Source organism: Elaeis guineensis, chromosome 3, assembly GCF_000442705.2.
Source record: "Elaeis guineensis isolate ETL-2024a chromosome 3, EG11, whole genome shotgun sequence".
NCBI lineage: Eukaryota > Viridiplantae > Streptophyta > Magnoliopsida > Arecales > Arecaceae > Elaeis > Elaeis guineensis.
The window spans coordinates 85,128,265-85,153,566 of record NC_025995.2 but is presented as its reverse complement, the minus strand read 5'-3'; the positions used below and the strand labels follow the sequence as shown (position 1 = coordinate 85,153,566).

The window sequence follows — 25,302 nt, the reverse complement described above, 5'->3', positions numbered from 1 at the left end:
TATTATGATAACAGTCATGCGTGGTTATCAATCAAGATCAATGTAGAATATATTTTTTTGACAATGTTTGCATGTTGCTTGCTATTATTTTATTCTATAGTATGTTTATGATATAATTAGATAATTAATTCATATATGTTTATTATAATTTATGTTTGAGTTATTTTTTATCCAATTTAACATGAAAAAATCAATGAATTGTTAAAATTAATATTAAATTTGATCTGATATGATCCAAACTAACCCTCTTGTGATATTTAGTAACATCCTCATTAGGTTCATAGCAACATACGAAAAGTCCAACAGGCAATTTGTATGTAACAAAATGAGCATATACTTGAAATTCAAAATAAACTTCTATGAAAAAATTTAGTAGATAACATATTTGAAATTATGCTTATAATATAAATAATCAAAATATTATTTGTGTTCATGAATAACTATACTTTTCTCAAAAAATATATTTCCCCATTTAAAACTGGGGGTAATTAATTAATGGTCAAAGTGTCGAAGGCAAGGAGCAGTTCACATATTAAAAGAGTTATGGTCGGTTTACTTGAAAATTAATTTTCTAAGTTTAGTTACAAAAGTGATCCACCAACCTTTTACTTAAAACAAGATTTACTATTATGTTAGTATAAGGCAAACTCTTGCAGGATCTTTGATGACACAAGCAGGAAAGACTTGGTAGCTTCGTGGAAAATTATAATTATTTAAGCAAGCAAGGAATTGTTCCAATTAACATATAGTTTAAACCTAGAAATTAGAAAGTAAGAAAGAAATTTTGAAAACTAGAAGGCTAGCAAACTAAGTCTCAAAGCTAGGAATACCTAGTAGCTTCTTTGTCTTGTTACTAAAGAGCTACCACATATTAAGAATCCACTAACACCTCGAAGTATGCCGTAACCAAGAAATCTACCAACGGGCTGTGCTACCATCCTTCGAATCTACAAGATTGGCAAAATCCAAGTACAAGAGAAAAGAGAAAAGAGAAAGAGAGCATCCAAAAGAATAATTCTCATTAACTTATAAAAACAAGGGGTATATATACATGCTCTAAGATCCTTATAAGCGGTAAAAATGTTTGAGCATCCTTAACAGTCCTTGGAAAACTTGAAATAAAACTTCTATAATACTCAAACTAAGACTTCTCAGTGAGGGATATTTGAGAAGAAAATATCCTTCTAATGGTAAACTAATTGCCTTTGGAAAGTGTTTGGAAGGTAGTTATTCCACCATCCACATAACACTGACTCGGCTCCTAACTGGGCAACATTTGGTTGGCTTTTGATGTTGCATGATTCACCAAAAGTCGGATCTGTCCCAATATGAATGCCCTTTTGAGTATTGGTCAGGCCTAGCCTACATCATCTGATTTACTTATCAACTAGCTACTAACAAGAGACGCTCGCAACAACATGAGCCAAAAATTCTCTAAATCATATTTTGCAATTTTAAGTCTAAGAGTTTCCTGTTCCGTCAATTGGCTCACATAGTCAAGTTTGAACAACTATTGCCGACCTCAGCACAATCCCAAGCTAAGGCCAACCTAATTTGGATTAGACCCCATATTTTTGTGTTTACTTATTTATTTATTTTAAATATTATGTATTGTTGTTAGTACTAAAGGCATTGCTCCTAATGGTTGTTCATGGCTTCATACAGGCATCAGTAAGTGGTAAGGTTCAACTCAGGAAGTAATCATGTAGATGGGGTAAAAATTTCAAATGAAATCCAAGTTTTGGAGCGATTCAATGCAGTCGGAGGTTTACTAGCTCCTTCAGAACATTCGGACATGACTTCGTGATTTCACTTCGCTCTTTGTTCATCATATCTTCCACGAGGTAAACAACACCATTAACTGGATCGCCTCCTATGTGGCTGAACACACTCAGATCTGTCATCTACGTGCACTGCTTGTTCTCGGATCTTTTAAGATGCACTAATACTAGATCAGTGTAAACATCTGCTTGTACTAAAAAATAAAAAAGAAATCCAAATTTACACAGGAAAGGATTCTAACCGCACCCTTACTCTGTAGATGGATATTATCAAATAATCTCTTGGATTGTTCAATGAAAGACAAGCAACCGAACAACTGCTAGGCACAACAGAGGTGACTAGACCATCTTGATATAAGAATGCCCTTATTGTTATTAAAGAAGCAGGGTGCTTTCTCTAATAGGGTTATTAAAAAGAGCAATCATTGAAAGAGGGAATCATTGAAAGAGGGTCAGAAATGCAGACAGCCTTATCCTGACGTATGGACAGATTGTTTCCATATTTGGAACCACCACATCTTTCTTATTTTTAAAATCTTTCTGTTTTTTCCCCCACATGTCGGCAAAAGGATCCTGAGGATTAGTAAAAGGATTTTGAATGTCCGAGGTCTCCATCCTGAGGATGTATAAAAGATCTTAAATGTCCACCGACCTCATCATGAGGACCTGAGCCGGCAGATAATACCATCAACATCAGCAAAACCAACAACTATATAAATTTGTTATTCGAGGCAGGTGTACTCAGGGAGGTCGAAGCCAAAACGAGAAACCCCTCAAACAAAATACAGACTTCCACTTGGAGCACGCCGCATACTTCATGCACCCAGTGGGGACTTCTACACTGATACAAAAACTAATGCATATTTTTAATCCTTGTTGACTATTGAGACAATTGAAAATTAATCTAGTAATAACATCACCATATTAAGTTAAACAAAGTGCTTTTGGGTTAACAAGATCTTTCTTCATTGCCGGCAAGTTGCGGCAGAAGGCTCCCACCAACCCTCTCATGCAGTTTTACCATGAAGAACACCTTACTGTACTACAACTGAAGATGCCACATCTTTGAGTTATCAATATTAAAATTTTCTGGGATAATCATTGGCTAGTTTCCAGTTCGAAATAAATCCTCCTGCAGCAGTCCTTTTATACCAAAAGTCTCTAATCTCTATCACAATAGGACCGCCAGCAAAGTATATTGAGTATTCGAACCTTTTCTGTTGTAAGGAAATTGCACTTGTTACCAAAAAATTAGAGGAAATTGTACTGTATGATTAATACGTTCTGAGCTTTACAATCCTGTAAAATATGGTAAATGATCTGGGGGCGGAAATGGCTTATCAATCAGAAGACAGCTTCAAGTTAGCCATCAGCTCTCATCTAACACTCCCACAAGGCACTTCTCCAGAAGGAATTCAGCATTCACCCATGCATGATACTTATCTAGAATGAAATTAAGGAATATTGGATGCAAGATAAAAGCACAACTTTGTTCTGAAATATTTAAGTAAAAACCAATGTCTTTTGTTTCGGGACCATTTTTGGTCTCTCAATAGCAGTAACAACATCCCATGGGATGTCTTTAACATTGCAACTTCAGTCCACTGATGCATGCTTTGCACCAGTGTTGAACACATTGATGTTCCACTGCCATGCTCAGCATGGTGCCGTGGGACTTTTTATTATTGCCCCTTTTATTCTACTGCAATATATGGGTATTTTAATATGAGGTCAGATTAGCCTTTTTTTTTTTTTCTGAGGCCAGATAAATTTGTTTCAAGGGAAAATCCATGCCAACATTTGACAAAAGAAAGGAGCCATCATAATAAAGGATACTAAATAATGAGGTGCAGTCTTTTCCAGCTGCTTTCATAAGCATATCCACACCTGCCAAAAGGAGCAATTTTAGGGAAGTCTCCGACATAAATGGCTTCACAAGCAAAATCAAGCAATCAATTCTAGTCCAGTCAGAAAAAGAAGAAATATTACAACATATGGGTCATCATAACAAGGCCTGTTTTGCTAAAGTACGTACTGATTTATGCAATTATTACAAAAAAATAATAGATGTGTGGATAATTCTAGTCATCTTTTCACTATGCTTCAAGGTAGTTGAGGAAATAGTTGAGGGCAGAGCATGGTCATTACTTCTAATTGTTCAGCAAAGGCAGTTTTTAAGTTATGATCCTCATTCTTTTTCAGAAAAGACTTGGAAATTAATTTCTAGAAAATTAATTAGGAAACAACTGGAAACTGCTTCCCTTCAGTTATTAGGTTCATATAATTGATAAATTTATCGAACAGATGCTATAATCTTGCAGCCAAAAAATTGGTGTTATAATATTTTACTAAAAACTTTTTTCTGAAGCTATAACATGCATTTGAGTCCCTTCCAGATAGCAAACAGCTCATTAGTCTAATAAAACCTGACTAAAATATGAGCCTGATAATAAAGTATACCATATCTGTAAGAGATCTAGAAACATGGCAATAATGTTTGTGAATACCTTGATAAAACCATAAGTAATGTACATGGCAATAACCATTTACAAAACCCCTTAAAATGCATCTTTTACTATCAGTTCAATTAATCAATCAATCACATAAAGCAATATTGTCCTAATTGTCCTTGATATGTTTATCATAAACAAGAGGAAATGGTCTTGGGTCTTTTATTGTAAATCTAAGGAAATAACAAAAAAAGAAATAGCACGAATGGGAGGAAGTTGTTAGTTGAACCAGAATAGACTGTTGCTAGCTTTTAAGTAACATATCATCATTATGGGACCAGAGAACCATAAGGCAAGAAGATGTCCAAAATATTATCATGGGATCCTTTAAACTCTGAGGATACAAGCAAACATGTCACCTGCTTTCAGAAGATTTTCAAATGATTGTGAACCATTCACCTGAATGATATTGTTCACCTTTAAGATGCATTGGAGCAAGGCAAGAGCCTTTTGGCTCTAAGAGTGAAAGTTAGGCATTATGTTGTTACATCTTCCAACGATTTTTTAAAAGTGAGTAATATCACTAAACAAGGATTCAGATCCCAGCGGGGCATCCCGCGGGACATCGGGATGGGGTATCATCCCATGTGTTGGGACAGGGCGATCTCGCTAGCATCCCAGCATCCCAATCGGGACGTCCTGGGACGTCCTCTATTTCAAGTGTCAGAATGGGGCAGGACAACAGCTCATCCCGTTCCATGAAAAAATCAGGACAGATCTATCTCATGATATTTAAAACCTTATCACTAAACACTATCAGTTCTCTCAACCACAAAAAAGAGTAACATAGATCCAAGCACATGACTTCTAATACTGGCAACAGTGATGGGAACATATCTCATGACTACAACTGATAAAACAACCTGTGCCTTCTTTGTCTTGATTGAAGGATTTAAAGGCATTCCATCATCTAGCATATAGATTGAGCACCCTCGAGGAAGAAAGTATCACCAATTCAGTTACTCTAAAACAAGTCAAGTATTAGGAACCTGCAATGCATGTGGGATAAAACATTGATGGTTGACAGTGTTGGGCACAGTAGATATGATGCACGTTAGAGGAAGCATGGATGGTGACAATATTTTTTGGCACGTGCAATTCTCATGAAAGGAATGTACATGGCAGTGATCCCCAAGTAACGGACATGCATGGTGCATGTGGTTTATTTAAGAGGAAGAAGTCTGAAGGATGGCTGTGATCTTATTAATCATTCTTGTTTAGATTTGAAAAATAGGCTTCCTGCTTATCTATTTGATTCCTGTCCTTCATGAGTCAATAATTAGACTAAAAAGGAAGGGGCACATTAATTAAAAGAGGAGGGCACTAATATAGACACAAAGTGAGGTAATGGGTTCAAGAGAGTGAAGAAAGTTAATGGAATTCTACGAAGGATAAGAAATATATATATATAAAAAAAAAAAGCCAAAGTAGCACCAATGCTAAAAATCAATATATTCTTTTATATGGCATGCAGCTACATACTGCAGCTTGGATGCTTGGGTGCGGAGACTGTCTATGGCATTTACATTACATATATGAAGATGTTTCTAATTCGATAACCAAGTGCAAAAGTTGTTATGAATGTGGATCCTAAAACTTGAGGAACCTTAATAAGTTGTAAGCAATAAACTCGTTATCTTATGTCTAAATCTAGCCTAAAGCATCTCAACCAAACCCTTGAGCAAAAGAAATACAATTGCCAATTCCACAGGAAACTAAGCTATTGCATATTAGGCAGGAAATTTTCACCTAAAAATCAACAGCTAGCTGTTAGCTAAACAAAGTTCAATAGTTTGGTTGTTCCTTTCTAGCCAAGGCTTATCATCTTGATTCCAAATGCACCGGAAAGCTTGTTGACAAGTGTTTTAATGCCATAGGCCTCACATGCAGTTTTTCATGGTTTGCCTCATACAAATGTCCATGTAAAGTACATGAAAAGGCCAAGTCTTTGTTCCCTCATTGTCTTCGAACAAACTTGAAGCAAACTTTGTTCAATGAAGCAACTGAAATGTGTGATACTACTTTTAAATTTCTCTAATATAGGACTGACAGTTCAGAAAATCTCACCAAACCTATAATTATCTTGTCCGTTAAGTAAATTATCTAAACTACAACCATGTGTGGTAATAATTCATTATTCTTATTTTTTTCTTATTTTCTTTCGTGGAACATTTTCTCTGGGGAAATAAAAACTTCTTACCAATAACAAAAGGATATTTAATTTAGTATATATTCAGTGAATCTCAGAGGAAGTGCTAACAGCAAAAGCAGCAAGCTGTAGCTCTACAGCAACTCCTGAAAGATCAAAGAAAGGGCAGAAAAATGCCTTAGGACAATTCATTGTGAATTTGGCATCTCATATAATTAATATACCGTTACAAACACTAATAATTCTCCTATTGGTGAAATAAAAGTTCCAAAAGAATTCCTCTTAATCCAAACTCTCTTCTTCCTAGGATTTACGCAAGCCCAAAATCATCTTAAAAGTGGACAATAACATAGTCTGGTCAGTGATATTCTGTATCAACCAGCTCAAGAAAGAAATCGTCAGATATATTGATTCAAAGAAACAGGTTATTGGAGAAGCATTATGATATATCTTGTCAGCATGGTTGAGGTGTAACATTGTAGACCCTATGCAAAAAAGGGAGATTATGAGAAGAACTAATACTAAAAACTAGAATAGAGATCAAGCGACGACCAAGAAGCACCAGTTAAGATTGCATGGCCATTAGGGGTTGCAAAGATGAAGCATTTTCCATTAGGGCTGTACATTGGTATTATATGTAAATACATATACAATATGTACACCATATACATCTTGGTTCAAAATCACCAAAATGGGTGGTGCCATTGGTACAATACTATTCTGATGTGAAACTGGCACCGATATGGGTGCAGAGATGCCAAAACAGTCTGTACTGGTGTGTACCGGCCCTACCAGCCTGTATCAGTGCATCCCAACAGCATCATACTAATTGTGCCACGGAGACATTTTTTTGCCCTTTTTGTTTTCAGCTTTGATGCCTACCATCAGTACTGGCACCAAATTGATAACATACCATCCCGATCAAAAAACAATACAGGATTGGTGCCGGTTTAAAACCTTGATATACATAGTGTGTACAGCATGTATGTATGCGTGTAAATATATCTGTATATAAGCATGTGCATGCATGTGCATCTGCATCCACATGTCTGTGTTTGAAGTCATGTGTACCTTATAGACATGCATGTATACAGAAACTGCTAGTTTGATAAAAGAAAATTTTCAACCAGTATAGGGCATGAGCATCTGAAAGAGTATATTCTGACCAGGTTAAGTCAAAAACAATATATAAACAATTTCTTATAATAAATGCAAATAAATAGATGCATACCTCCAGGATGAAATTTCATATAGGGGGAAATGTTATACACACGACCTTTTAAAACTGTCCAAATAGAACCTTCAGTCTTATGTTGTCTCACTTCATCCATAGAAATGAGCCTTCGATTTGATTGGCCCTTAAGCCCTGGGGGAAAATCAAACCAATCAGCAGGAGAATCTATGTCATGGTGAAGAAAACTTAAAAACAGCTTTGTACCATCAGTTAAAAGAAAAATAACAACAGAACAATCTGATCAAGAGAAGTTGATGGCTGAATGTAAAAAATGAATGATTCCATGCAATGAAAAAAAAAAGGAAGAGTAAATGAAATTCTATCACGCAGCCATTTAAGTCCTAAAATAGTGGTACAATAAGAGGTTGTTGCTTAGTACAAAAAAAAGGGTGCTATAGTTTGACTCTGAAGTACCTGATTACAATTGTTAACGGGTGCTTAAATATGCAATAAAAAGTTAGAAGTGGGTGTAAGACCTAAAATAACAAAAATGAAAGTAATAAGCTCAGTGAAAGCTTGCAATGACATCGAATGTAGCTTGTAATGTAACAACTAATGACCACCGAAAACAAAATTCATAAATTACATTATAGAACTGACTCAATGGTTATGGGCCTATGGCTACGTTTAAATTGACCAGAAATATTTCTAGTCATTAAGAAAGCAATATCAAAACTAAAATTAATTTAAATCACTCACCAGGGCATAGCCAAAATAGTTAGTACACTACTCTGTTTAAGGAAGGACTTAGGTTCATGCTCAATCACAGATCCAAGCCTTTCAGGTTACCATGGGTGTTATGATGTCAGATGCATTTGCCATGCAGTGAACAGGATGTGAAAGATAGTAAGCTATGTCTGGTATGGCTTCATGTTAGGGAATTCTAAGGTTGCATTCTGTTGTTAGGTTAGAGTCTACAGGCCTCAAAACATTTTCTTAACCACCCTCAAAACAAGAAAAAGAAACACAGATATATTCACATTTATCAAAAGTGGCTCATTTGATGGACAAATGCAACCAATCAGATATATTGTCAAAAGGGATCAGTGACATCAGTCAATGGACCGAAAAGACTTAAAGAGGGTATAGACAATAGAGTCTATGACGGTAGGCTATATCAATGGAAGTATTCTATTGGCAGATACAGGAAAAGACCCTCTACATTGGTGATCTACAACTATGAAAGCTTTAGTCTTTTAGCAAGAATCTAGTAGAAGAAAAGAGGTTATTAGCAAACATCTTATTGGATGTTACACTTTAGAACGAGCCTTAAGGGTAGACTTTTTATTCATACACCACTTGTTAAAGAGAAAAGCTCACGCTGGACATTAAGAGGACCAATGATTCTTATTAAAACTGAAAGGCCCTCAGGTTAATAATGTAACTGTATATTTTCTTTTGCTCCTTTTTTCTCTCTATTGCAACTTCTCTCGGAAGAGAGTTATAAGTTTCTTGATGAAACTAGTTCAGCAACACTTTTTAAGGTAGCTTCAATGTTTGTGATAAAAGATTGAGATGAGTAAGATGAGTGTAAGATTAAGGTTGTTTATGAGACAGAAGTTATCGTGGTAATCATATCCAAATGTTGGATAGAAACTTATGAGAGGTAGCCCATGACATGTCACTGCTTTTTACTCAAGTCAATCAACACCTGCCCATAGATCACACTCTCCCGCATGGGCAACAGTGACAGCATCATTCTGGTTAGAAGCAATCTATTAAAGTTGAAGCAGCAGCTCAGACTGGTATCTAGACTTTCAGTGAATCTCTAAAAAGTAGTTTCCTCTGAAGTATGAAAAGATACAGTTTCCTGACTTCAGTGTCGCCCATGATAACCATGATTTCCAGATGCCATGAACTCCAAATGACACCAATTAAAAACATTACTTCATAATCTAAATTTCAAAGCCAGACTTCTCTTTTCCATTCAATCAGATGTTTCCAGATATAACTACTCAGAGCACATCAAAACAAAACTATTTTCCACAATAAGCAAAACAAAAACAAGATGAAAATATCTAAGTACCTGCAAGGTCAGGATGTGTATGAGTAAGTTTTAGCCAGTTGATTTGGCTGTAACCTTTCTCAAGAGGAACCTTTGATCTCACAGTGGACTTCTTGATTACAGGCTTCTGATCCTGTGACCCCGTCACCAAATCTCCAGGTTCTCTCACTGTTTCTTGGGTTGCTGATTTCTTCAGTTTGAACTTATTACTCGATGAAGAATCAGTCTCGATTGAATTATTAATCTTCTGAATGCTAATTCCATCCAGAGTATTGTCTTTGAGAGTGATTTTCTTAATGTCAGGAATGGTTTTAGGTGACTCCAAATGGTCATCATCCACCGGTGAACCAACCTACACAACAGAGTTACTGAATGTCTTAAAATTCAAAGTACTTCTATATAAGACAACATAAAAGATCCTCAGCATAATCCAGTTTCTTCCGAATTAATTTACTAAATTCTATTTTCTTCTTTGACCATGGCAATTAAAGTTAAATAACAAATTAATAGGAAAAAGTCCAAAAAGAGACTGAATAAGCATTTCCAGGAAATTGTCACTGCTTGTCAAGCTGCACATATGGCATAATATCCAGTCCTCATGATGATGATGACTGAGATACATACCTGCCACAGTATTCAGATACCATCTACAACTACATCCACAGCAATTTCCTTATGCTCCTCTCATGCGTGCAATATTCATTAATTAATGTGAATGCTCAGACATGTGACTCCACCCAAATTTCATGTGAGGCCCACTTTATAATGCACTCCAAAATGTACACACACATAGATGTATCTGTAATATGTACACACACACACACACACATTATATATACATATATATATATACACATATATACACACATAAAACTATATGTATATATATCCAAAACATACAAGCAGATATACATGTGTGTGTGTGTGTGTGTGTGTGTGTGTACATACATACATGCATTACATATACATGCGCACACACATATGTCTATGTATATGCATATATATGTATTTGTTTTGTTTCTCCATTGATTGCATGGCTTTGCCTAAGTAACTCCACCCATCTTTCACGTCCACTTTACCCCTTTTTCTAAGAATCCAGCTCCCTGTTCATTCATTGGTTGCAGGCCCCAAGCATTCTACTAGCCTTGTTTTCCTTCCAATCCTATAAGCCAGAACAATTGGAAAATAAAGCCAGGATGCAAGGTTATGGGCCAGGATATTAGAGAAAGGTAGACACAGTTGATGTAGGAGTAAAATAAAGATACAGAGATGCCATTCAACCAACCAATGAGGAGAACTCTTGAAGTCAGAAAGCAAATTACACTTCAATGGTTCATAGCACATCAGCTGTTAAAGATGAGAATGATTTCTCCTCCCACAAATAATCCAAGACTCCATGACTCTAAATTCTTGTAGACATTCAAATGTGTATAAGCTGATCAAGTCATTCTTTTCCTTAGATTGGTCATAATTCCTCTTCACAAAAAACCAATCTAAAATCTTCAGTTATGTAACACAAACTCTTGAAAATCTCATATTAAGACTTTTTAATTATTTGGCACCCATGATGACTTAATTCCAAATATTCTTTAGCAAAAGTTCATGGTCAACAATTTAACTTCCCAACAGATGGTTAACATGCCTTAGAAATATCCATCTGTCTTAAAAAAATACATCAGATTCAATGTACCATACATTTATATGATTATCCATCAGTATGGAAGAAAGAGAGATGCAAAAAATAGTACAGAACTTAGAGGGAAATTGAAAAAGCAACAGCTACACAAATTCACATAGCATGAATGGACACACCCTCATCGAGCACTCTTAACAATGATGGCATCATAAATATGATAGTTTATGAATGAACACCCTAATCCTCACCAAAATCTGGGACCATTTCTTTGTTAGGTGGCGTCATGATCCATACTTTAAGTACCAATACTAGTATTCAACCGGTATCATGTCAGTACAGTACAAATTTTGGCATCAAAACTAGGCAGGGGAGGGGGCAGGTGTACCATGTACCGATTCTCTATCAGTGTGGTATGGTGCATGGGGACTAATGCAATCTGATACTCGAAAACCATGATTGTAATCCATCATTATATTAAATAATTTATTTAGGGATGTTTTGGCATTATGATTTACACCATCATGTAATGTATCAGACAAGTTGTAATACACTTTTAAATGGTTTTTGTACTAATATAAAGTGTTTGCCTACACCTTACATTTACATGATTTTGTTCGTATGTTACCCATCTTCTACATCATGCTTCTTCATTTATTCCTTTCCTTTTGCCTTCTTTTTTCTTTTGATCTTGTAACTAAAAATATCAAATCAGACCTACACTATTGAAATACAGGGCATAGAAGATCTTCCCAAATCACAATCTCAGAAAGTTCAAACTAAGAAATGCAAAGTTGTAATATCATATTTTTCTCATGCCGGTTTGAGACCCATTAAGTATCAAGGTCTTTATATAAAAATAACAAGAGAACATGAAAGGCAGCACATGTCATAGCTTGACAATCAACGCATTAGAGCATGCAATTGTGTGTTTTACAATTCTGAAACATATGATTCAAAGCCACAGGTAATAAATAACCACCAATGAAGCAATTTATTGTTTGGTTTCAGAGACAAAAAGGCTTGTATATCTATAAAGTATATGTTTTCCATAGAAAAAAAGTAAATTTATTGCCGCAACTGTTAAGTGGAAACCAATGATTCACACATTGAGGCACAGTAATATAACCAGAATTTGCCGTACTGAAACATACCACCCATACCAGGCATACCATACCATATTGGTAGCGAACAGGGGTGATGTACCGAGTCTTAGTACTACAAACCAAGTGTACCTATATTGTACCAAAATGGCACCAGTACAAGTACTGAAACCGGTATTATGAATCTTGGGTGTACACTGATCCATTGACATAGTGCACTTCAATATAGCTGGTACGCACCCTTGATACAAGTTGTTTTGGCCTCCAAATTTGTTTTATAGTCTTTTTCTTATATTTATTGTTTTAATGCCATGTTTTTTGGCAAATATGGTAACTGCGTTGATTCAAATCCCTACACATCCTATTGAAAGTGTATTTAAGTTTGTAATACATTCCATAACTTGCATTAAAACTATGGAGAAAACTATATGTGCATTAATAATCGAAATGTAATGAGGTCCTTAAACCAATAAATTAATATATCATATAAAAAATGCAGTGCACTCAGGATAAAACAGTCCACTAGTAGCATTACTTTGGGGAATGAACACAGAAAAATATATTTATTATACTATTGAACAATAATGACCATGTCTTTGACATAGAAATGCAGTTCATCTCCATAATGCCAAATCAAGTGCCCAACAAGCTCACAAACAGGTAATAACCCACCATGTATATAGAGGAATTATTATATATGCATATATGCTTGTATGTGTGCACACACGCTACACCTGGTCGTATTATAAGTTGTTTGGTGTCACCTTAGATGAGACAATTTGAAGATCAAGACATATGACCTTTTTTGAGCCTTCAAATATAAAAAATGATAGGTAAAAATAAATGAAATTCATTGGCCTCTAAGATTTGAGAAATACATTAAATTTTTGATCCAACCCCCAAATCTAATATTTAAACTAAAACTAAGAAACCAACTTCTTAGTAATCAGGAATTCGAATTCTGAATAATTTTACTGAACTCAAAATGGGGTTTGTTTCTTATTTACTTCAGCAACTTAAACTATAATCATGTAAAAAATTATGTATTTAGATATGTGTCTCGGCGTTTGTTAGTATTCTGCTTGCTCCCTATATATTTCCACCTTCAAATGCTTGATGAACACCAAAAAAGGGGTTTCAAGGGGCTTCTCACTTTGTACAAGACTGTTCAAATCAGATTGGAAAGAATTCAGGTTCGATCCATCATGATTTGGTGAGATCTGAGCATTTCAGGCCCTGTTTGGCCAAACCAAAGGATACTAACACACTGCCTCTATGGGGCTGATATGAACAAGACTTGAATCCTTAATGGTAATCGAGAGGATGCATCTACCACTAAGAGGACACATTTATTTTATCACCACACCAAAGTACAGATATACCCCTTCAAATGGTTATGAGTATTTGATACAAGTTGAAGGGGAAAAAAGGCTCATGGGTTAGCAAGTGGGAATTTGAATTGTTCAAAATCAGTAATAGGAAGAAAGATTCAAAGAAAAAAAGCAAAGGACTGAAATAGGTGATAAAAGATACAAAATTCAGAATCCAAGAACAACCAAAAGATTAATATATCCAAAGTAATAAAAGAAACTGTATAACAAGAATGTTGTCGGTGTTTAAGCTACTTCATACACTTTGGTAGCCCACCATGTCATTTTTCAATCTTGCCCTCAAAGCAAGGACTTTAGAGAAACACTTTCTTCCAAATTGAGTCTCTTTATTAAGTTCAACAAAAAGATTATCATAAAAAAATATTGTGGACTTCTTGGTACGGCTGTCGAATGAGCGAGCTGTTCACAAGCTAGCTCATGTTCAGCTCAAAATGTGGCTCAAGTTTGACTCACTTGGTTAGTAAGCAAACCAAGATAGAGATAGGCTTACCAACTCGAGCTTAGCTCAATTTAGCTCCAAATATTAATATATATAACTAACTTATATATATCATATATTTTTTAAATTATTATAATCAACATTTTTTTTATGCTTATTCAACATAAATTAATGCAATTTATAAAAAGTGACTATATCTCAACTATAAGATTAAAATATAGCCAACAGAGTTATAGCACAAAGTGTATAGATGAAAGTTCCACAAGACCTCCACCTCTCATAGGTCTCTTAAATGAGCGTTCATGTACAAGTTGAGTTTTGCCAAAAATTAAATGAGCTGGAAAACTTTCCACCATTATAGAACAGGCCAGGCTTAAGCAAGGCCTAGCTTGCTCGTGTTCAACCTGTTTACACTCTTACTTCTTTTGTAAACTAGTAAACAAAAAATAGTCATGACAAGCAACCACTACTTTCTATTCTGCCAACGCCTCTTGCCATCACCCAACATGATGATACCTTGCAAACTGAAAATATGAACCCTTCAATACACATAGTAGTCAACTAATATTCTTCTTTATGTGCAACTCCATTTCTAGAATCATAAAAGGAGGAAAGAAAGAAGGAACCCCTGCCTACATCCTATTAACCAACAACTCTGGGAAAAATATATTTTTGTATTTTTGCACTTCTAATCAATTATACAGGATGTTAGGTGCAAGTTGAATAGAAAAATAAAGAAAGAAAACTCAGACTTGGGTAATATTTTCAAGAATTTATTTCGAGCAATGATTACCTCAGAAAATCACTCAAAAAAGTCATTCAGCTGTCTCACCAATCACTTTGCTTTATTAAATGGCACATTTCATGATAAAAATTCAAAGGCAGCAGCAATAATACACAACATCACCTGATTGACTTTTCAAGTGATGTTTTGCTGTTACTTAAGCATTTTTTTTAATTTTCCATAAAGATCAAAAATATGAGACATTCACAGGTTGACAAACCAAAAATGATGATACACAAACTCAAATCAATGCAAGCGGCTGATGAACTTGAAAATGACTTTTAGTATGTAATTCCAGCCATGAACCTTTAAGGACTCTATGAAAGAATATTAGGAAATGCCAATGAACACCAAAACTATCTGATATACAAAAAGAACTTGCCTTGCAAAAGGTGAAATCAGAAGAATCGCCCATCTTCAACTTTCTTAGTGTATTCTTTTGTATTGCACCAGACCCAATCTGTTCTAAAAGATAACCCTCTTCAAAGAATGCTTTGATGGATGTCAACAACAAGTAAGAATGAAAGAGAAGAAATCTTAAACTAAATCTCATATTAAAACAACTAAGTTCAAATTTTATGCACACAATTTTAGTTAAGAAGGGATCTGATTAGGCTCATGGGCATACATCCAATAGAGTTCAACAATCCATCCACAAAAGCAAAGAAAATAATTATTAAAATGGAAAAGAGAATCAATGTAATAGTCGATCATACCACCTGCAACTTTAATGGAAAAACAATAATAATATATAAATGACCAAGAAATCTTAAAGAATGGGGGAAAAAAGGAATAGAATTGCAAGTATGTTAGATTAAAGGAGGTTAGTGAATGTTCAACAAAAGGGTTATATCTGAGTATTCGATTTCATACAACACACGAAACAAAAAAAAAAAGGTTGAATAGCCTATAAGCACATTTGGGTGAATGGATCAAGGAGGAAGATGGCAAGTCATTTGGGTGAACAGGTCAAGGAGGAAGATGGCAAGAAGAGATGTTTCTTGGTCAGACAAGGATTCAATTATTTGACAACAATTTCGGAGGCTAGCACTCAATTGCCACAAATCATGACTGGACTTAAAAAGAACTAAAGAAAGTGGTTTTGGAATACCTCTCAAGCCATAGGGATTTACTTTGTGTCTCACGAGTAGTGATACTACCGAAATCATTGAAAATTTTTTCTTGATTTTTTTAATTTTATGCTTGACAAAATGATTCTTTGAACTGTTCTTGGTACCAGTTCTCCGGACCTTATTTTCATGTCTACCAAATCAACCTATTTTCATTTTATGCAAATATGTTTTTGTTCCCTACTCTGTTACTATCCATCATCATTGCAAAAAATGTTATAGTTGTTAAATATAAAATGCTCCAATTGTATTTGACTTCTTTTCAAATTAATACATAAATAAACGAAACACAAGATTGTTAAATCCAAGGTTCATCGTCTTGGTACCAGACCCTATACCAATACCATCCTATTACAGTGTCGGTATATAGTACAATATAGTATGATAGTGTCGATACAGGGCGGTAATGCCATGCTGATATGATAAAGGTATGGTATAGTATGTCCCGTATTGGGGTATAGGGTGGTACAGCAAACCATGGTTAAACCTCTTGCCATCCTATTCATCCTTGACATATGTCTCCACTCCATTAAAAGCTTATAGCTCGTCTTTCGTGTCTACCTCCAAGCCATCAGAGTTAGCTCAGTGGTCTACTTTTTTCCTCCAACTACATGTTCGATCCACCGAAGGGCACATGACATACATAATTTCTCCCCTTCCCTCTCATCCACTCCACACCATAATCTTCTCTAGTCTCTTGCTTGTAGTGATGGGTCCACATGACATCATTTTCCAAATACTAAATTCATTGGCTCACGTTTACTTTTGGAGCAAGGGGTTCAAGAAAATTCAAAAACAAGATAAACATTATATATGCTTTTGAATCAAAGATTTTGTTAAAGAATTCAGTGCCTGCAAGCAATCTATTGGCCACTATTACCTCTCTCCAGCTGGTTGGTCTTTGAAAAAAATATATATATAACTATTTTTGTTCTTTTCTCCCTTACTTATGTAAGCAATATTCTCAAAGAAAAATAAAAAAGCATAGTGCTGATCTGCTCCATCTTCCCTTTCATTTAAGCCTGTGCTCCATTAGGGTAGTGAAAAGAGTACCTAAGTAGAGAGGACGAGTGTGACCTGAGTTATGGTTCCCACAAAGCCAATATACGGTGGCTGGACAATTGGAGCTCTAAGACATGAAAAGAGCCCATGGGTCAGGGAAGGAAGATAAGGCTGTTGTTATGGGGCTCTCACGGATGTATACAATACCATGCTCCCACACAGAAATCAATAGATATATTCAAATAAAGATATGGAATGCATATTGAGAGTGGTGCTGGCCGTCCACATGGAGGATATAGAAGTGGGGCCATCAATTCACTATACAAAAAGATATGAACCCATCAAGGAACTTGGGCAAAAAAAGGAAGAGTGTGGAGAGGTATAGCATTCAACTTATAATTTGGATTGGAGGTAAGATAGACATCTTTTCTGACACCATTCAGAAATTGTAGTAGTGATTATCATTCTTATGGAGCAAAAAAAAAAAAAGAAAAAGAAAAAGATCAATGTAAAATATTCTATGCTCTATTTGGAATGATAGCAGAAAAAATAATCACTACATTAATGATTATTTTTACCACACAGGTTTGAATCACATAATCCATGTGATTACACACTCTAAGATATTTTCAAGCTATAACATGTGCTACCTGAACTTTTTTGTTACAGAATATAAAGAACTTGGTATAAATGGAGCTCAGATTGGCATAATAGTAGTTCAACTCTACAAGTCTACAACTTCAGATATCTTAGATTGGATTTTCTTTTTCTTAGTTTCAGTTTTAGAATTTTGTGCCTTAGATTATGATAATTAAGAACCAATTTGATTTTTCAGATCTAAAATAAGGAAAAGGAATGAAAGAAAAGAGATAAAGATAGCAGGCATATGAAGAAAATCATGCAAAGTCTCACCAAACACTTTCTTTTCATTAATCCATTCAAACATCTACGATAATTTGTGTGCCTCCTTGCAAAATAATATATAAAATAATGCCAGTATTTTCTCAGAAAATGGACAAACACAGTGGTGAATCATACCCTACTCTAGCAAAGAACCTGACCTCGAATCTGGAGAGGATTGAACTGCCTATCCATATCCTAATATATTTATGGTACATATCTTAGCAACATTGTTAACAATGGTGTGTGCATGGTTTGCTGCATTGCCACGTACTGCCCGATCCGAGTGTACCATACTAGTACGCTGTACTGTCCCATATCGACACTACCGTACCATACTGAACCATGTACTAACACCATAATAGTACTTTAGCAATATGGAGTTTGGTACCGAGACGCCGAACCTTGGGTGTGTGACAATGCATATTGCTGTCTTTTAGTTAGTGTCATTCTATATGAAGCAATACACACCATTACAGATCAAAATACTGAGCTTATAACTTGCTTCAAGGGAAACAAAAATGTGCTTAACCAGCTTGAAAATCCTTATTGTTATTTAAGATGATCATAAAACTTAATCTATTTATGGCCCTCTTCCTTCTAGATTTGGCCCACTTCATAGTTTTGGAACAAGAAGAAATTGTTATAGGCTTATCCTACACCAGCACATAAGTTAGAACCAAGTTAGCCCATCTTTACGAGGAGCTAATAATATGTGTACAATAACTGCAACATATCCTTAATGTGAAGACAAAGTCCCTAGTGTAAACATATTTGGCACATGTAACATAGTTGTACTGCTAGTTTGCGTGGAGCATTATTTTAGACTGTACAATGAACATGAATTCCAATCGATATAGATATCTAATTTGATTTGTATCTTGTATTCCAAAAGATAAGTTAAAGTATATTAATTTGTTTGAAACAAGCTTTTATGTGAATACTAAAATTAAACACGAAGATGCTTATAAAACATGGAATGTGAAGTTTGAAAGCTTATAAGAAAATGAAAAGATGGACTCACAAGAAAGGTAAGACAACCTTTGTACACATAGTCCCCTATTCCCTCATCCTAGTTATGCCTTACTGGAAAAAATTAAAAGTTTGCAAAGAAGTGCAGAATGCAGTTTGTTCAAAATCCTAGTTTATGTCCATCCTAATAATATCTTCATTATTTAAAGACAGAAAAACTAGTTATAGTTCTTGCAGATCCCATAATTTTGAAATAGAACAATACAAGATGAGATTACGCTCAAAAGTCCATGGTACTATAAATAGCAATAAGATATTAGCTTGGTTAAAACTTCAAAACCTACTTTAGCAGTCTAAAGAATCTGCTAATCCAATTACCACATCATTGATGAATAAAATAAAACTAGAAGCTGCTGAAAGTCAACTTTCAATGCAATGTGAGGATTATGAAGAACAAAAACCAAAGCACTTTTTAATGGTGAATGCACAAACCATACTTGCAATTCATCCTATCATTTTTCAAAACATGTCAAGAGAAAACTAACAAAATCAATGGCCAATGTTGAGCTCAAGATTCAAATCTAATCCCAGAAAAGGTAGGAAAAAAATTCCAATAAAGATATACTAGGGCAAAAAATCATGGATAACTGCATGAAGATGGCTACCATGCATTAACTTACAATTTGTCAGATCTACTGTCCGCTGATGAATAAATCAGTATAACAAAAACACCATATATGACCAACCACTATCTACTTATTCTCCTTTATCCTTTCTCCATTTCCAATTATCAAACTTAAATTTGCTATTCATTTGATGTACACTCTATCCCTACTTCAAGAAAACAGAAGCGACAATTAGTGTTTCTTGTCTTTTGGAAAATTAAAATCAACAGTGATTTATTAAAAGGGCAAAAAAAAAGCAAAATGGAATTCCAGATTTGCGTAAAGACATCATGGATTTGATGAATGCACATCTGAGAGATTAATAGCAGAAAACTTCAAAAACCAATGCATGGAACAACTAATGGAGATGCTTTGAATTCCATATCGCAGAGCCAAAAAAAAAGGCTAAAAATTTAGGGTGGGGGGTGAAGAAAGTTAAGGACACAGTTACACAAATATTACACAAGCAAACGCCGGCCTTGATGGGTTGTATCCTTTTCCCCCAACTTTAATTTTTGTATAGTATTATCCTCAAGTTGGTCATGTGAGCACCGAATTCAAAGCATCTCATTTAGGGCTGGAATCCCTATTCGAGACCTAACATCCATGAACTAATAAAACTCTTCAAGTTAATAATCCGAACCTAGGTCAGGGTACAAGAAGGGAATATATATCAATCAAGTAGGTGCTTTGTTGGTATTGTTCAAGAGATCAGAGGAGACGGAGTGGATGCGTGCGGGTGGGTTTGGGGTTCCAGTTATGGCGATGGGGGTTGTAGGGAAGGAAGATGATGTGCGGGCAGCGGGGTATGGTGGTGTCTGCCATGCGCCTCCGGCCGCGGCTGATCTGTTTGTGTGTATGTGTGTGAGAGAGAGATGGGAGAAAGGTGATCTTACCTTAGCTGAGCGTGGGGGCGACGAGGACCGCGATGGCAAAGCGAAGTCCGGAGGTGGGCGGCAAGGCGAGAACCAAGGACGCGGCGAGAGAAGAGAATTCGGGTCCTATAAAGCTTCCTTTTATTCAACTGTTTTACCTTCTTAGCGTCGACAATACGCTCCTCCCGGGGAAGGGGTGTGGAAAAGAGGCCTGCCTATGAAACAAGGCGTGTGGAATTACGCTGTCGCAGCGTATGAAACGGGAAGGTAAAAGAGTCATCGAAACAGTACGAAAAAAAAAAAAAAAAACAAAGGATACCTGCCTGTGTTGAAAACTTAAAATGAGCTCGTTAAATTCTCGTGTTCACAGCGGTTTGGCTTGTTTGGACAAAAAGAAAAAAAATTTTAAAAAAAATTAAAAAAAAAGTGCCGAGAACTGAAATTTTGAATTGAAATTGATTAAAATAAAAATCAAAATAATGACTGATCTGAATTAAAATAAATTCTAAATATTAGATGAGGATCCAGTGTTATAGGACTGAAATTGGATGGATACGGATTGGATACCAACGTATTTATATCCATATTTATTTTATATTATGCATACAAATACGGATATAGATATTATTCGGATATAATTTTATATCCATATTTATTTTAAACGGATACAGCTATAATTTAGATATTAGAAATATCGATATAATTATGGATATAATTTAGATAACTAAATTTTATGATTACGGTATCAAAAATATTAATAAATAGGTGATAAATCAAGTTAATAATATGTTTATATGATTGTAAATTTTTTAAAAAATTAATAAGTGCTATATAAAATTATATAGGGTTACATATAGATTTTGATATTCAGATAAAAATTGAATAATTATCTATTTTCTTTTTTTTATAGATATGGATATGAATATTAGTCTAATTCTCAAATTTCTTTCCATATCTGAATTGATTCAAATACGAAAATGGATTCAGATGGATAATATCTATACCACTTTCACCTCTATCATATTAGATTTTGAGGATTAGGACATTTTTATTCTCCTTTGAAATTAGAATGCGAATGGAACTCCTCCTAACTAGGCTGGAATGGGAGTGGCTGATATCCATTTCTATTTTAGAGTCTTAACTTACTTCAATCAAATATGCCCTAAATTCATCTCTTCTAAATTATCTAAGATACCTTTTTTGATAAAAAAATTATTTAGGATACATCACTTAGAGCCTGTTTAGGTGATCTTACTAGATTTGACCAGGTCCATGTCAGTTATCCTCCTGCAACCTGCTCAATTTGGGTGTCAACAGCTCCCAATACCCAAATTCTACTGTATTGAAATTATCTCAAATTATATCTTCCGAAAGGGATATACCATAGAGGTGATCCTTAGTTCATATTGTTTCTAAGCAGCCGGTTACATGACAGAATATTTGGACAAAAATAGCCCCAATCTCTTCTATAATTCCATTTTTAGACTATCCCTTCTAGCTTTTTTTTCCCTCTCTGATCACACATAGTAGGACTTTCGGAACTAAGGCAAACATTAATCCAACAAAGTCTTCTAAATCACCATCAAGGATGGTTTATGTTTAAAAGTTTTACTCGATGCTTGTTGCAATCTATCTGGATTGGCAATCAACATATCAAAAGCTGCAATGTCCCTCAGCCATTAAACCTTAGCTTCAATCCATGTTTCAAATGCCTATGAAACAAGGAGTGTGGAAATATCTTGAGGTCCCTCTTTCAGGTACAAGGCTTAATTCAAAGGACTGTCATTATATTATTGATAATGCAGAGAGGAGATTAGCCGGTTAGAAGGGAAGGGCTTTGTCCATGGCACGAAGAGCAACCCTTCTAACTTCGATTCTATCTTCTCTCCCCATATCTTGCATGTCATTGGTGGTTGTGCCAAAATATGTTATTAATACAATTGAAAAGGACTCTAGAGCTTTTCTTTGGCGACATCAAAGGGATAGCAGGGGCCTTCATTTAGTGGCAGGGAAATTAGTTTGTCAATCAAGGCACAACAAAGACCTTGGCTTGCATCTACTTCATACCAAACAATAAGCTTTGTGGTGTGAGTGGGCTGCACAAGCCTTGCTTCAACATGATTCCTTTTGGTTTGAAGTAGTGCAGGCAAAGTATAAGTTTAAGGATTCTTGGATTGATTATAACATACCAAGGAACTCATCTCCAATTTGGTACCACACCTGTAAACAGACTTTGAGGGTGCAAAATCAATTTTGGTGGATAATTAGCTCAAGTAATTTTGCCAAAGCATTTAGTAAGCCTTGGATTGCTCCCATTCCTCTTTCCCACTGGCCAACCTATATTAATGTGGAGGCTGATTTATCTAATTTGTATGTTGCTGATTTCATTAATGAGATCCAAGCTCGGACATACAAAAATTAACAACCTAGTTCAATGTTGATATGATGAACCATATATCCCGGATTCCTCTAAGGGATGTTAGCCTGATCAACTAGGCTGGAAAGATTCCAGACCTCAAAATCTAAAGTTGAAGACTTTTTTCTCGCTTAATTGAGAATCAGATATTCTCTTCAGGTGCCCAATTCCAATGGATATGGAAATTGCTGGTGCAGTTGAGAGTGTCATTCTTTTGGTAGAAATTGATTTGGACTAGGTTGCCTTTCAAATATTTCTGAGTTGACAAGGGTATTCTTCGGCAGCATCATATTCATTGTGATCTCTGTCCACACTCAGTAGAGGATCAACAACATATTTTCACTTATTGCCCCTTTGCAAATCAATGTTGGTATGGGTATGATTTAGTGAATACAAGGTTCATCTATTCATCTGTGCATGCTTTGATTATGTATGTGGCTCAAGCTGGAGTAGAGAAAAATATTCAAGCTCTTTACTCTTACATGACTTATTTGTTGTGGTTTGCTGGAAATCAAAGGATGTTTCAAAATGGAAACCTAACTGTACAGGATATAGTAAGAATAGTATCTACATTCCATGGGGATTTAATTCAGCATCAGAGGGACACTTTCTCTATTCAGTCAAGGAACTGGGACACGTCTTCTACTTGGCAACAACCAATTGAATATTCTATTATTAGCTAGGTGGCTCCCTCTAAAAGAGGTGAAAAGGCCACCTCAACTTGTGTTTTAAGAGATAATGAAGGGCATTTAATCAGGGCAGCCAATCAACAATTGCCTAGTTCATCTTCTATTATCTGTACAGAGTTGATGGGAGCATGGATGGGATTACACAATGCAATTCATGTGTTCCATTTTGACAAACTGTGGCTGGAAGGAGACTCTATATCAATTATAAATTAGCTCTCTGATCTATCTGATTGCAGGTTCCTCCAAGACCCACTTTTAAAAGGCATTGTTGGGTGGATAAAGGCAATAGGGTAGCTGATTGGATAGCGAGGAAGGCTTTTCAAGAGGATTTGATAATGCAATCAAATCAAACATTGTCTAGTGTTCGAATCAACTCCTTGTGGCTGATGCTTGTGGGGTTGGATACATGAGATCGGCTTAGGTTTTCTTTTGGTTCAGAGGAAGCAAGTTAGACCTTTGTATAAGTGGCTTGTATGTGGATGTTATTGTATCTTTATAACTGACATATGGTTCTCCAGAACTAGATCAATCAATCAAAAAAATACTATAAATATAAAAAAATAGTTATAAAAAGAAAATATAAAAAATTTATTATTAATTTTTTCATGATGGCTGGCCAAATCTAGAATAATTAATCATTTTTCTAAGACAAATTCGAGCCTGTTTGGACTCTCATTGGAACTGGCCAACTTGCCCCACTCTACCTTGCACGCCCCGCCGCCCCCCCCCCCCCCCCCCCCCAACATGACATCAATCTACGTTAAAAGTGTGAAACTTTTGGGATTTTACTCTTAAGGCATGTTTAAATGATTAGGCCCAAAAGCTTATATGATTTGTAGATTAAGCCAATACAACCACCTAAATAGCAAGTCTTTTTTCTCTTTGTGGGATTCAGGCAAGCCCACTCCAGAAGTATTTTAGATATTTGTAAATATAAGCCTACCCAATTTGATTTTGTGGTTGTACTAGCCCAATACATGTATCCCAAGTGATTTTGGGCCAGTCTAGTGTTTGGGGATTTAGTTCCTATTTAGGGATCTATATAACTGGATGGCCATTTAAATCCTTTGCCCTCCTTAATTCATTTGGAGTGAACTCTATCTTTACTTGAAAAGTGCTAGCCTTCCAAAAGAACTTTTGGTTTATTTCATGATGTTTGATAAAAAAAATAAAAATAAAAATATTTTTTGATTTTTCAAAAAGTTAAAAAAACCATCTACTTGGAAGCTTCTTCCTAAAACTATAGTTGGCTAAAATCAGAAAGTTATTTTTAGTTAAATAAATTTTTCATTGTAACCAAAATACCCATGCTAACATATTGCATTATATTCAAAGGCTTTAAGTAAGCGTCACATGGTTAAGGTTTAAGTAAAGGCAAATGAAAATCATATGACTCTTGCTAGGCTGGATAGGATTCGGGCATGATAAATCTTACCCATGGAGATAATAGAATTTGATCACAATGATGATGAACAAGCCAATAAATCAAGACTTGATTATGATCAATCACAATATGCTAGCTCTACCTTTCGAAAATGAAGACGACGGATAGATGGATGGATCTCCCCCCATTCAATACTATTCGAATCTCTCTAGGTTGAGCAACTAAGTTGAACAATCAATC

The 25,302-nt window shown here is 35.4% G+C and overlaps 1 protein-coding gene across 3 annotated transcripts; it reads right to left on the bottom strand.

Moving 5' to 3' along the window:
• Positions 1 to 2,474: 2,474 nt before the first annotated feature.
• LOC105041889 (cytochrome b5 domain-containing protein RLF) lies at positions 2,475 to 20,814 on the bottom strand. 3 transcript variants are annotated; one of them, XR_012139727.1, is made up of 7 exons: positions 20,595 to 20,814; positions 15,412 to 15,489; positions 9,701 to 10,031; positions 7,672 to 7,806; positions 6,492 to 6,586; positions 3,618 to 3,668; positions 2,475 to 3,224 (listed from the first exon to the last, which is right to left on the bottom strand). XR_012139727.1 is itself a non-coding variant. In XM_010918951.4 (6 exons), exons 2-6 carry the CDS (start codon positions 15,442 to 15,444, stop codon positions 3,151 to 3,153), a joined length of 624 nt encoding a protein of 207 aa, XP_010917253.1. In that variant the 5' UTR covers positions 15,445 to 15,494; positions 20,595 to 20,812; the 3' UTR covers positions 2,475 to 3,150. The 3 variants fall into 3 exon arrangements, 2 of the variants coding, with proteins under 2 accessions (XP_010917253.1, XP_010917252.1); XM_010918951.4 differs by lacking the exon at positions 6,492 to 6,586 and having other exon boundaries at positions 15,412 to 15,494; positions 20,595 to 20,812; XM_010918950.2 differs by lacking the exon at positions 6,492 to 6,586 and having other exon boundaries at positions 20,595 to 20,811.
• Positions 20,815 to 25,302: the final 4,488 nt, after the last annotated feature.

What these genes read in the sequence shown, in the direction of transcription:
- LOC105041889 (XM_010918951.4), bottom strand. Translation starts at nt 15,444, where the DNA reads ATGGGCGATTCTTCTGATTTCACCTTTTGCAAG. An exon ending in CTGATTTCACCTTTTGCAAG is followed by an intron (nt 10,032 to 15,411) that starts GCAAGTTCTTTT and finishes TCTGTTGTGTAG; the next exon opens with GTTGGTTCACCGGTGGATGA. An exon ending in TACACATCCTGACCTTGCAG is followed by an intron (nt 7,807 to 9,700) that starts GTACTTAGATAT and finishes ATTTTCCCCCAG; the next exon opens with GGCTTAAGGGCCAATCAAAT.